The sequence below is a fragment of the Lycium barbarum genome, chromosome 11, assembly GCF_019175385.1.
Source record: "Lycium barbarum isolate Lr01 chromosome 11, ASM1917538v2, whole genome shotgun sequence".
NCBI lineage: Eukaryota > Viridiplantae > Streptophyta > Magnoliopsida > Solanales > Solanaceae > Lycium > Lycium barbarum.
In genome coordinates this window covers 40,615,600-40,629,446 of record NC_083347.1, presented here as the reverse complement: position 1 = coordinate 40,629,446, position 13,847 = coordinate 40,615,600, and the positions used below count along the sequence as shown (strand labels likewise).

The window sequence follows — 13,847 nt, the reverse complement described above, 5'->3', positions numbered from 1 at the left end:
AGGCTGATCGGAGGATTGAACTTCCATTACGTTTTTAGAGTAATTGTTCGGTGATGTTCAAAGGGAAGGTGTTTGGTGGAAGAAGAAAAACACGGCATTGACGCAAATTAATTACTATAATATACCAAAAGTTTGAGAACTTCATTCCATATATTATATAAAATGTTGAGGCTGGAAAGCTTAGCTTTGACTTTCCTAACCTTTACTTATTAATTTAAGAGAGAAAAAGAAGGAAATTAAACGAAGAAGAAGGAGAAATCTAGTTCCCATGCATAAAGAATTTCAAGCAGTTTTTCGAATAGATCTCATGAAAATGGAGAAATTATCGTGAAAAGATAGCTCGGCTTTGAGAGGTCTTTTGATTTGTGGATCCAAAGTTCTGCTTTTGACAAAACAAATCTATAAACAATATTTATTTCTTTTTAAAAGTCAATTGTCCCGTGAAGCCTTTTTTCTCAAGGAAAAGAACTCAAAAACGAAACACATTTTGTTTCTTGCTTAAACTGAATTATAACTTGGTCAAAAGCATATGCCTAATTTATTAAAAATAATTTTTTACTGTTCATTAATTTTAGCAAATCAAGAGAAGAATAGTTATTTTTTTAACTCTACCCTTATAGGTAAGTAGCAATTTCCTAAACTTATTGGAGTACAATAGTCAAATTTAGAGTTCTCCAAAGCATAGTATAAATAAGACAACTTAGTAAAATAAACACTTAGCTTAATATTTTTTTGGGAGAGTGCAAGATACAAACTAGACTAAGTAAAAGAGAACCAAGGGAGTACTATACTTGCCGCAATTTGTTCTACAACCATAAAAGTACTGATGGATATTTCCTGGAGACTATGACATCCAAATTTAATTGTAACAGGAAGTATCATGCCATTATATATATAACTCTTAATTCAATCTGAGGTACAGTGCCTGAGGGAAAGATCCAATTCTTGGAATGGGTAAAATTGAAGAATAATCCAGAAGCAATACCAACTGGAAAAAAAAATTCCCCAAACCTAAAAAAGAAAAGGAAAAGAAAAAACAAATAATTAGAACTTTGGGAATAATGATGATGAGTTAGTGTTTTTGTATTATTGTCCTTGTTTCCATGAAATCATGTATTCTTTTGAGTGCAATTTCCAGCGTATTTTCACTCATGTTGGCAAAACAAACCCTGAACCAACCAGGCTCTGAGCAATGGCAAGATGAACCTGGAGAAATATTGAGCTTCACTTCATGCAATATTGTGTTCCACACTGCCAATTCACAGTCCTTTGTAGGTTTTTCCAACAAAGGGCTCAAATTCATCCAGCAAAATAACCCTGCATTCCCTTTCAAGCACTCAATCCCAGCACTCCTCAACCCATCAATGATCATTTCGTATCTCCTTCTCAGCCTCTCGCGATTCGTCTTTATGTAATTCTGGGTGAATGTCTCATCCGACAACATGGAAGCAAGGAGCTGTTGTGTCTGAGAAGAAATCAATGTGAAACTCGACATTCTCCTTGCCGTTGTCACAACATTATCATTGTATGAGTAGATTGTGCCAACTCGAAACCCGGGGAGTCCCAGGTCTTTGGAGAGGCTGTACACAATGTGTACCCTCTCTGAATCCATGTAATTTCTTGATTCAAGTATTTCAGCAATGCTGACGAATTCAGAGCAACAAAAGGCGGAACCTGAATAGATTTCATCAGACACAAGATGGATGTTTTTTCTCGTGACGAATTCAACAATTTCTTCAAGAACAAGTCTTTGAACGGTGGCACCGAAAGGGTTTGAGGGGTTTGTTATAAGAACTCCTTTCACTTTGATGTTCTTCGATTCTGCTTCCTTGTATGCTTCTTCCAAGGCTTGTGGAGTCACTTGGAAATTATTTGAATTGTTACAATGGACTGGAACGATTTTCACATCCGTTCTCCACCTCAAATCTCTGTCAAATCTGTAAAAATAAAAGAATAAGCAATTTAGCACAATATATCGAATAAATTATAAATGGAGTATTCCAAAACAATAGGTGTGAATTCGACTCTCACTGTCCTTTTTTCCTTCCCCATGTAAAAGAAAATATATAAAAGAAAGAAAGGTCACATGGTTACTATATATATGTAGTACTTACCCAGGATAGTAAGGAGTTGGAACAAGCAAAGCATCACCAGGATCAGCTAAGATGAAGGTTAATAACTCATTAGCAGCAGTGGCACCAGCTGTAATAACAACTCTATCAGGATCAAATGTTGCCCTTCCACCTCTTACTTGTTCCATGAAACTAGCCATTGCCTTTCTAAAAGAAAGCAGTCCATGATAATCTTGAAACAAAGCATTTTCCCTGAAGCTAGAAATTCCACTTCCACACCTAGCTACATCTCTGTACTTTTCCAAGTACTCTTCTAGCAAATCAAATGACACCTACAATGCGAGAAAAAACAACATGAGTCGTAGAACGGCGAATTCAGGATTAAAGTTGACAAGTTCAACTTTTAAAGTTGAAGCACTAAACTCATTGTAGCCATATGACTTACTTGATTTTCGGCCAATCCCATTTGAATAACTCCAGAAGGGTTGTGAACTTCATCAAATGGATTTTCATCATATGCTTTCCAACCAGCAAAGTAAGGTGAGTCTTCTCCATGAGTATCTGACGTGGCAACTTTTGAAAGCCCAACTGTTGGACGTTTCTCAATCTTTATGGTCATATATAGCTTATAACTTTTAGCTTTTTTCTTTGTTTTCTTTGGGGTCTTAATCAAGATAGAGGCTATCAAGAAAATATGAATGTGGAAAAAAATGGATGAGAGAGAAGTGCTGTATGAATGGAAACATTTTTGCCAAAGAGCACCTTATATAGTAGGAGTAGTTTAAAGAAGGGCCCTCAACTTACATGGAGATGATAAATTAATTCTCACAAAAAAAAAGTGAAGGACCAATGATTGATTCTGTAGAGGAAGCGAGATCAACGCTAAGATTTTACAATTATAGTTTAAATGGATGGTGACAACTGTTAGTTTCAGAGTTTTTGTATATTCTCAACCTCCACAAGATCCCTAAATCAAATGTGGTGGTTGATGGTGGGTGTTAAATTTAACTTAAGTATACCTCCAATTTTCTAACATGTAAACTTTCTTTTCCCTCTCTATTCGGATTCTTTTACACTCCCTCCGATTCAATTTACATAGACATTATTTGACTCAGCATAATTTTTTTTGAAGAATAAAATTTTCTTGAAGTTTATGATTTTAAACATGCTATAACATTTATGTAGCTATAAAAACTTTAATCTAAGGTAAAATGAGAAGCTTAAGTTAAACTAAGAATAAATTTATATTTATATTTATACAAATATGAGAGCGGGAATTTGTACCAAAGCAAAAAATTAAAAGACCCATTGCGCTCACATAAAGTTAAACAACCTTTTTATCCTTCACAAATTCTACATCTATAGTAATTTTTGTATAAAAGTATAAATATAACAAAATGTAAATTAAAATTTTGTATTGAAATCTAAAATTCCTTATAAATTGGGTGTTAAATTTAACTTAAGTATACCTCCAATTTTCTAACATGTAAACTTTCTTTTCCCTCTCTATTCGGATTCTTTTACACTCCCTCCGATTCAATTTACATAGACATTATTTGACTCGGCATAAAGTTTTTTGAAGAATAAAATTTTCTTGAAGTTTATGATCTTGAACATGCTATAACATTTGTTTAGCTATAAGAACTTTTATTTAAGGTAAAATGAGAAGCTTAAAGTTAAATTAAGAATAAATTTATATTTATATTTATACAAATATGAGAGCGGGAGTTAATACCAAAGCAAAAAAGTTAAAAGACCCAATGCGCTCACATAAAGTTAAACGACCTTTTTATCCTTCACAAATTCTACTTCTATAGTAATTTTTGTATAAAAGTATAAATATAACAAAATGTAAATTAAAAATTTGTTTTGAAATCTTAAATTTCTTATAAATTGATGTTTAGAGAGAATTTATTTTGACGGATATGCCATATGACTATACATTATTCCAAGTTAACATCTTGAGTTTCACAAAAGTATCACTTCATCCTAAGTTTCAACTTATTAGTATCATTAGTTTGATTGGGAGACATATTATATCTTTACTAATTAAAATGTTTCACAGGGACAAAAATGAAAATAGAATTATGTATTAGAGACTTGTGAAAATATAGTTAAATTAGCTATGATTTTTTTGTTACTTATGTACGGTTTAAAGCCTGAGATCTTTCTTCCAAAAGCAACAATAATTAGGCGGAATTGTTTGACTCCAAAGAAATATTGGTGTTACGATCTTTTCATTGAACCTTTCTTCATATAAAGTAAATTATGTTGATTAATCCTAAGAGAAGTTAAGACAGTCGAATAACTTCAATAAATATTAGAGGCAAGTACTAAAATTACAATAGGACTTTCGTGGGGGCAGAATCTCTTCCTTTATTGAGCTAACTGATAGGATTAGCATTCATCATTTTTATAACTAAAGCATAGTATTAATCAACAATGTTCATGTGATCTTTTAAAATTGTATGCTCATTGATATATGGTGTAAACGTACCCGGACACTAGTATATATATATATATATATATATATAATTGTCTTTCTTTTTTAAATAGATTAATAAGAAAAAGGGTCATATAAATTGAAATGGAGGGAATACTTCCTTTAATGTCTTGACCTTATTTGTCTAGCATTAAATAGTTATGTACAGGCAATATAAAATTTATTTTACATTATTAATAGTCTGTTTGGCCAAACTTCTAAAAACAGTTTATTTTAAAAAGTATTTTTCAAAAAAGTACTTTTGGCTAAAAGCAGTTTGTGTTTGGCTAATTAATTTAAAAAGTATTTTTGAACAGCAATTAGTGTTTGGTCAAGCTTTTAAAAAATGTCCTTATGTGTATTTTTTTCTCAAAAGTACTTTTCAAAAAAGTGCTTTTGGGCAAAACTATTTTTTTAGCTTCTGAAAAACTGCTTCTGCTACTCCTCAAAAGTACTTATTTTCTCCCAAAAGCTTGGCCAAACACCTCACTTTTTTTAAAATAAGCACTTATTGAAAAAATAAATACTTTTGGGGGAAAAATAAGCTTGACCAAACAGGCTATAAGTCATTAAAGAGTATTACAAGTAACTATCCATAATTACAGGTGAAATTAATAACATTAAAATGAGATGTTAATTTGTTATAGCATGTTAAAATAAATTTATAGTGTAAAACTTCTATACACTATCAGCTTGTATAAGGTAAATCTATTTGTTGAAATGAATGGGAGGTTGAAAGACTTCTCTATTAAAGTAAGTTAAGGAGTGCAAACTGTTAATACACCTTTCTATATATGATATCAAGAAAAAATGGATTTTAACAGTTTAACTCTCACCTACGTACCATCATATACGCTGTCATATTTTTACGTTAAACTTGGCTCATTCAGAATATAGAAAAGAACTTTTGAAGATGAAAAAGCACGTCAAGACACAATGCAAGCTCAGTACTACATAATTAGGTTATTTCTATTATTGATATTTTTTTTTAGTAACCAATCATACAGCCCCAGTTTCCGGAATTAAAACTGCGCGTTGAAAAGCAAAAAAGTGTTTATGAAGATCTAAGAGCAGTTAAGTTCTTAATGGACTGACAAAGATGCTTGCATAAAATCATTAAGATTCTGATTTGCACATACAAAAAAAATAGTACTTCACTACAAAGCAGAAGCTGCGAGAAGATATTCGGGCCCCATTAATGTACCTTTACTGATTTCAAATCTAAAAGCATGCAGCAGAAATTATAACTTCACTTTATGCTTTGAAGATTTATGTTAATCATGGATTCATGATCTAATGATTGGTTATCATTAAGGTTTAAATGTTTAATTTTCTTCATTCGAGTGAAACTACCTAAAATATTTGATATTCCACAATGATGAATATAATATATATATATATATATATATATATATATTATACTGCCTATTATGATGACATGCATCAATAAACTAATTTATGTGTATATATATCCGTTAGCATGTATTTCATAAGTTACATTAAGTTATTTATCATACCAACATTGCTAATGCACTCATCACATGCAATTAATATTGTTTTGTTTTGTTTTTGTGCAATGTCTATAAATATACTCCCTCCGTCGACCCAATTTAATTATATGAAGGTTGACCAATTTGGGGAGTCAAACAACTTTTTTTTTTTTTTACTCAATTTTAAATATAGATTTTTCGAGTATTTCATAATAAAATTTATATATCTGGAAACTACATATTCCCTCAATTTCAATTTATGTGAACCTATTTGACTAGACACGACATTTAAGAAAGAGTAAAGACTTTTGAAACTTGTGGTTCAAAATAAGCCTTCGATATTTGTGTAGCTGTAAATCATTGCATAAAGTGAATTTATTTTTAAATTAGGAAATAGGTCATTTATTTCGGCACGGACTAAAAAGGAAATAAGTTCACATAAATTGAAACAGAGGCGGTATAAAGTACATAATTAATAATTCACAATATATGAAAAGAGTTGGAGAAAATCGTAATCAAAGAATGGGTTGTTTGACTCTCCAAACTGGTCAACAACGTTCATATAAATTGAGACGGAGGGAGTAGATCGTATTCTATGGTTATAATATTCTACTATATGTCTTTTTCATTCAGTCGAATTACGCTTGTGACCTCCCCATCACAGCAAAAGCTAGGAGTTTGGATAAATTATCAGATTCTGTGGTTTGTAAGGATTGCATCAAACTAACCTTAAACAACCAAAGGGAAGAAATTAAAGTGGGGCAAGAAAAAAGAAGAAGAAAGAACCAACATAAATTAGTGACGAGAGAAGTGCACATATATATATTTTAATAAAATGGGGCTGAAGATCATGAAGATCCATGTGCAGCAAGCTCAACATGAGAATTGTTATTAGTAGTATTGCATGGTACACAATGTGAGAAGAGAGCGAACAATAAATGATGATTATTGGCTACTTTTTTAGTTTCCAAGCAGAGATATTTAACAGTGGAGCTGCATTTAATAAGACAGCAAAAGGGAGTAGTACTTTTCTTGTCCTGGTATTTTGTACTTATTTAATTAGGGGAATGAACCATGATGGTGTGTGTATATATATAATATATCGGCATGAAGCATGGGCACTCCTAGACGCCCTAGTATTTAACACTTTCAAGTCCACTTTAAGGTACAAATTAAAAGTAAAAAAGAAAAAATGATCTCAATTTATAGCTCAATTATGGTGAAGTTTACCTGCTCCTCCCTCTGCTGCTTAATTAAACCCCAACTAAACCTTATTAGTCTATAGGTATAAAATAGTGCTTAAGAAAGAGGGCCGTTTCTCTTTGTGCTTTATACATTTAATTAATACTGTGCAAAAAAAGATATATAGCTCGATCGATCTCATCATTAGTTAACATAATTACGGATATAATATGTATTAAAGCAGCCATCTCAATTACTGAATTCCTTCAGTATAATAGTGCAAGAAGAGGATTATCAAGAATCAGAAAAAGAGAGTTGTTTTTTTAGTGTGTTGGGTAACCCTAGATGATCATCAAAGAGTGATCAATGTTAGATGAAGATATTGTTGAGCAAAAGTGGATAGAAATTGAAATATTATACGCAACACCAATTACACACAAAATTCTATGATCAATACCATTGGAATACTATATAAGTCTGGGTGGCTAGACATGGGAATTCAGTGTCATTTGGTAGAATTCTGTTTTTTTATGGGATCTTTTTAGTGATTTAAAAAAAAAAAAATATACAGTTGATTTTTAGGTGTCATTGGACAGCTTTTTGGAAAATGTTTTGAAAAGAAAATGGAAATTAAAATGTTTGTGGTGTTGAGACAGTCGTAGTTTTTTCGTATATATGTGAATAGCTTGCGAGGGAAAGAATTTTTCTTTGAAAAACACCCTAAAACCACATCCCCAAAGAGTTGTAAGAAATTATTGCAACACTTCAACAAACACATCCTCAGAAATTTGCAAAATCTTTTTGCAAGACTTCGAAAAGTTATATCCACAAACAAAAGCTAATTAAAGAGATATGGAAATGAGACAACTAGTGGACTTCTTTGAACAACATCACATACATGTAATAAAGTGAATCAGTTTGAAAGAATATCAAACATTAATAAACAACTTAACAGCTCATATTGTCTACAAATTCCTAGTAAAAGACAATGTAGGTTATTTCATGTTGCGCTTCTGGAATACAAGCGAAAGAGACATTTCCCATATATGCTCATATTGCAAATCTAACTATACTTAGGTAGGATTGTTGTTAGAGACTACACTAGATATTCTCCTTTTCCATTAATCTATGTTTAGCCAATGGTAATTAAGATGGTGATTAATTAATCAGCTAAGATAACAACATTTATGAGGACGGAAACATATTTCTGATTTTTTGCAATAATTTTAGGAATTTAAGGGGTGTCGTCGAATGGTAAAGCTAGTTTCTCCGTCCTTAACAAAAAATTTTGAGTTCGGCAGAGAGCACTATTGTACAATCTGTTGAGACATAACAAAATAAAAATGATCTCTCTCTAATAACTTAAATTTGTAAAATGAGATAGTCACACGCTACAACATGGTAGCAGAGTAGATAGAGATCCTAAATTCAAATCTCACCGCCACCCAAAAAACAAAAAGTTTTTTTTTTTTTACGTATTTGGCCAATGAAAAAGGATCACCCACATGTGAGAGGGTGTGCCGCGACATAACAAAATGAAAGTGTGTTATCTCTGATAACTTAAGGCTTTAGATAAGATGGTTACAAACTTTAATAAAAATTCCGTAATGGTTTCTATAACGCGAGTCCAGATTAGTTGAATCAGTGAGTTCTGAACACATACCAAATGGTTAGATGAAAAAAGATAAAACTAAACGACTTATATAAGATTAGTGTCCTTACATCTAAAGATTCAAAAAGTAATGAAGGTTTTTCATTAGCGCACAGTTATTGCATCTATTGCTTAATCGTGATCTTTCTTCTTTTTTATTTTTTGCTTAATCGTGATAATAAAGCTTGACAGTGCCATTAAAAAGGCCATTAGAGTCAACCCACCTAATTGCATCTTAAAGTGAGATTAGACTTCTTAAGTTCTCAATTATTCTAATGTAATGTCAACGTGAGGAACAGAACATTTTTCTAGACTTTGTTTGTCGTAGATTTTAGAAAACTATATATTCCAAAATCTTGCTTGTACTAGATCAGCTTATAATTAGAAATAAACGACAGTTGACATAACTAAAATCAAATCAAAATTCAGATTTGCCATGACGGGTTTTTAGTAATGATCATATGCTAAGATGACCGGATTAAAATTAAGTACGTCATACAAGCAGACCAAGAACTGTGATAACAAATAAAATTTGCTAAAAATGTGAAGAACCTTAATCTTGTAGCCTTATATGAAGGCACGAATCTTATCAAAAGATATAAGGCCACTCAGAAAATGCCACGTAAGAACTTTTTAAATGTGATTGATGATACGATCAAATTAAGAGAATATTGGTTAGATAACAGTGCTTGACTTTGGTTAGATTAGGACAATGGTTCGCATGAGATTTTCATGTTAACTTCGTTGTTTTCTTTTATTTCTTTCCCCTTTTTCTATCTAGAGTCAATATATGCGGATCTACTAGAATATGTTTTCCAAAAGATTTTGTGTTGCATTGTCGACGCAAATTTTCTTCTTCTTTTCCTTAAGATTTTGCAATGTGCTTTATACCTTCAGTGTCATCAAGAAAATCCCACTTCTATAAATCTTTTGACAGCTATATTTTACCAAAATATATACGATGAGATCATGAAGCAAATTCGACAGTCTTTGATGAAGTCCCAAGTGGACTTTGACTGAGCCTAAATTATGAAGTTGAGACAATTTCAGTGATAGATCCAGGGGTGTTCAAATGAAACTGCAAAATTCAACCAAATTGGTAAATTGGGTAAAATCGATTTAATAAATCGACAACCGACTTAATATGGTTTGATTGTAATTTGGGTTTGGGACTTAATATGGATCTAACTCCAGAATAGTCGTAACTCCTAAGTCTCTCATACCAAACTTACTAATTAGCATATGCTTAGCATTTATGTTAACAATGTCATGACTCATTAACAACATATCATCCACTTATGAACAAACAATGACTAATTGATTTGAATTATTCTTAATTATGTAGACACATTTAATTTTCATTGTCATAATCATTAATTATGAAACCATTTGACAACATTATATGGTAAATTTTTGCAAGGCATTATTATGGTGCTTGCTTAGTCTATTAAAAAACTTAACAAGTCGACACACCTTGTTTTCTTTTTCGGGAACTACAACTTCTTTGAGGGTGCTCAATGTAGATTTCTTCCTCCAAATAACTATTTAAGAAAGAATCCATTGTTGGGGAAGTAAGAAAGAGGACATAGCTGAATTCGAAGCTAAGTGCATAGATTTGTTGGCAGAATAAATTCGAACACCTAAGGCACAATATACTAACTCAGGATGTAAAAATTCCACAATGGAGGTGGGAACACACTGTTAGGATTTGAATCCCAAATCCGACCTTTGTAAGCAGGCTCCCAGGAAAGATTGGAGGGTCACAGTTGGACCACTTAAATACCAACCTCCTTAGACAGAAACTACTTACGCCGTGATGTAAGCGAAGAATAAATAGCACACACAGATTTATAGTGGTTCACCCTCAATGTGAGAGCTACGTCCACGTTGCTGCTGCAGATCTTATTAAAGAAGAAATATTACAAGTGTTTACAACACTCAACCTCACAACCCCAATCCCACACTCAAGAATTTTACCACAGAAAATTCTCTCAAAGACCTTCTCTTACTTAGGCCTTTCACTAAGAGTATTTCTCTTAGATTTTTTTTTCTCTTTGGGATGTGTTTAGCAAATGATCTTGATGATTTTACAAATGAACCAATACCAGTTGTTAGGATTTAAATCCCAAATCCGACCTTTGTAAGCAGGTTCCCAGGAAAGATTGGAGGGTCACAGCTGGACCACTTAAATACCAACCTCCTTAGACAGAACCTACTTACGCCGTGATGTAAGCGAAGAATAAATAGCACACACAGATTTATAGTGGTTCACCCTCAATGTGAGAGCTACGTCCACGTTGCTGCTGCAGATCTTATTAAAGAAGAAATATTACAAGTGTTTACAACACTCAACCTCACAACCCCAATCCCACACTCAAGAATTTTACCACAGAAAATTCTCTCAAAGACCTTCTCTTACTTAGGCCTTTCACTAAGAGTATTTCTCTTAGATTTTTTTTTCTCTTTGGGATGTGTTTAGCAAATGATCTTGATGATTTTACAAATGAACCATTAGCTACCTATTTATAGGAATGAATTTCCTATGATGAGGTAAGCGCTTACATCACGACTATCATGAGGTAAGCGCTTACATCACGACTAAGATGAGGTAAGCGCTTACATCACGACTAAGATGAGGTAAGCGCTTACATCACGACTATGTGAGACCCAACACACACTTATATGAACTTTGTGGTTGGTCTACCACGAAGATCAAGAAAGTATAACTTTATTTTGGTAGTCGTAGCCTGACTTACATTTTCCAGGTAAGACCTTATACAACGCTCATGTGTAACAACTAACAAGTTATATTTGAAAGAAATAATCGAATTACAAAGAATATCCATATCTCAACAGATAGTTTTAAGTCTCATACACTTGGCTCTAAGTGTAGTTGACACAATGATTTATCTTTGGTGGAATTCACACAGAGTAATAACTGAGTATTAGATAAGTAGTTAGACAACCCTGTGCGAGGCCTTATAGAGGAGGCGATGTCATTGGTCTATACTCTATAGAATGGTTTAAGATTGGTAAGACAAGTCATCGGATGAGATATATTTCAAAATGGTTTCAATAATGTGGAGCTAATCCAATAACGGCTCATAACAACTTAAGTATGTCAGAAGTTGCATTCAGATAAGCGATACCAAGAACTCGAGTTTAGGGACGATGACAACCTATTTTGAAAGTGTCACCATGAATGGTGTTATGTGTTTTGATAAGAAAGGTGAACCCAAATTGAGATAAATAGGACTTTAAGAGAATCAAAATTATGTCTTATCGACTAGCTTTTTCTCTATAATGGACTATGGTGCACCCTCTTTTCATGTCTCCATGTTAAGGAAGTATCTTCATGAACCTAGTCATGAGGTCCAATTCAAAAGATAGGAGCTGATTACACCTTACCTAACGAAGAGTACCAATAGCCATTTCGGTCTAGTAGGTCAGAAAGTTAAAATTAAGGAAACTGTTTCAATTAAAGTACTATATCAAAAGAAGCTACTTAGGAATTTGAGCGAGACATTGTATACGGTAAAAACCGGGTATCTGTTGAGACCGGTGACCGAGGGAAGAAGGAAACGAGCACATGCACGAAGACTTACTTTCTGGATCGAAGGAGTGCTCGAACCGAGGAAAGGGAGGAACATCGTTTGGTCCGGTTTTCCCATGGCCGCGTTGGTCCGTTTTGGGTCGTGGCCGGTGGTCCGTATGATCCGTTAGACGATCGCCATGCGTCGGTAACGTGCTGCCACATTCAACTGCCAATCGTACGGGTGTCAGACCGTACAATCAACCTAATCTAACCTACTCCACATCAGAGTTTTATCTTATTTTTTGGGAAACACTTGTTGTATGAAGCCCATGGGGCAATACTATAAATAGGGGTCATTTCCCTACTTTTAAAGGGTTGGCTTCTTGAACTTCATAGCACTTGTAATAGCAAAATATATACAAATTCTCTCTATCTCCATACCAGATTTTGGTCCGGATTATTGCGTTCATTACTTAAATCTGTTCAATCAAACAATCTTCATGTATTACTAGATACAAAATCTATAGTAAACCACTGATTATTAGTTGCTTCTTCACAACATACTCATATATTTCTTTCCTCTATCAAATAGACCAAGGCACAACCACATATCCTATACCTCACTCAAAAATTCAATTGGTTATCCAAATTCGGAGTAAACAGACATAAGAGTGAAATATCCCTATTTCTTGACTTTAGGTACATGATTTTTATCCTCACATAAATATGAAATTGTTAAGAGGAGTGAATTTGTGCACTGGTCATGTGGAAAAATGTTATTGTTGTACTAACATGTGGTGGTTGTATATTACGATTGAGTTGAGTAGTTGAGTATTTGATGAGTAGTTATTGAGTAGACATGCCTAATATTTGGTTAGTCTAGTTATAAATGGGAATCTGCCAAAATTTTCAGGAAATGCTGGAGTACTTGGTCAAAATTGAGTCCAAAGAAAAGTAAGGTGAAACACAAGGTCAAATGCTTCCTTTCAGCCCTAGTAATGACCAAAGCCAACATTCGAGGATGAATGTCATGTAAGTGGAGAGAATGTAAAGCCCTGTCTTGGACGATAATCGGAGCTTATTAGAACTTTACTGATGCATTAAAACGACCTCATGGCGTACCCAAGCCCATACAGTGGTAACAAGGAACTCCAAATATGTGGACATGCATAAGAAACCAATTGGAATAGATTCTACTCGAGGGATAACCAAAATGAATAAGTTAGGATATTTCTAGGAATGCCACAGGCAATGCATGGCACACATTTCTCGTAGAAGCTGACAGAATCTATAAAACCACCCCATGTGATTTTTAAATTGCAGATTTGTCTCGCGTGATTGACATGTACGCATGCAAGTTTCTAGAAAAAACTCAGTGAAATAGGACCAATTATATATATATATCCTGATAGATGCTAATGAAAATTGTAGTTAT

The 13,847-nt window shown here is 33.3% G+C and overlaps 1 protein-coding gene across 1 annotated transcript; it reads right to left on the bottom strand.

Annotated features, from left to right (window-relative positions):
• Positions 1 to 782: 782 nt before the first annotated feature.
• On the bottom strand, positions 783 to 2,691 carry LOC132617868 (1-aminocyclopropane-1-carboxylate synthase 7-like). Its single transcript, XM_060332936.1, has 3 exons — positions 2,518 to 2,691; positions 2,115 to 2,404; positions 783 to 1,937 (listed from the first exon to the last, which is right to left on the bottom strand). Exons 1-3 carry the CDS (start codon positions 2,689 to 2,691, stop codon positions 1,073 to 1,075), a joined length of 1,329 nt encoding a protein of 442 aa, XP_060188919.1. The 3' UTR covers positions 783 to 1,072.
• Between the last annotated feature and the right edge of the window lie 11,156 nt (positions 2,692 to 13,847).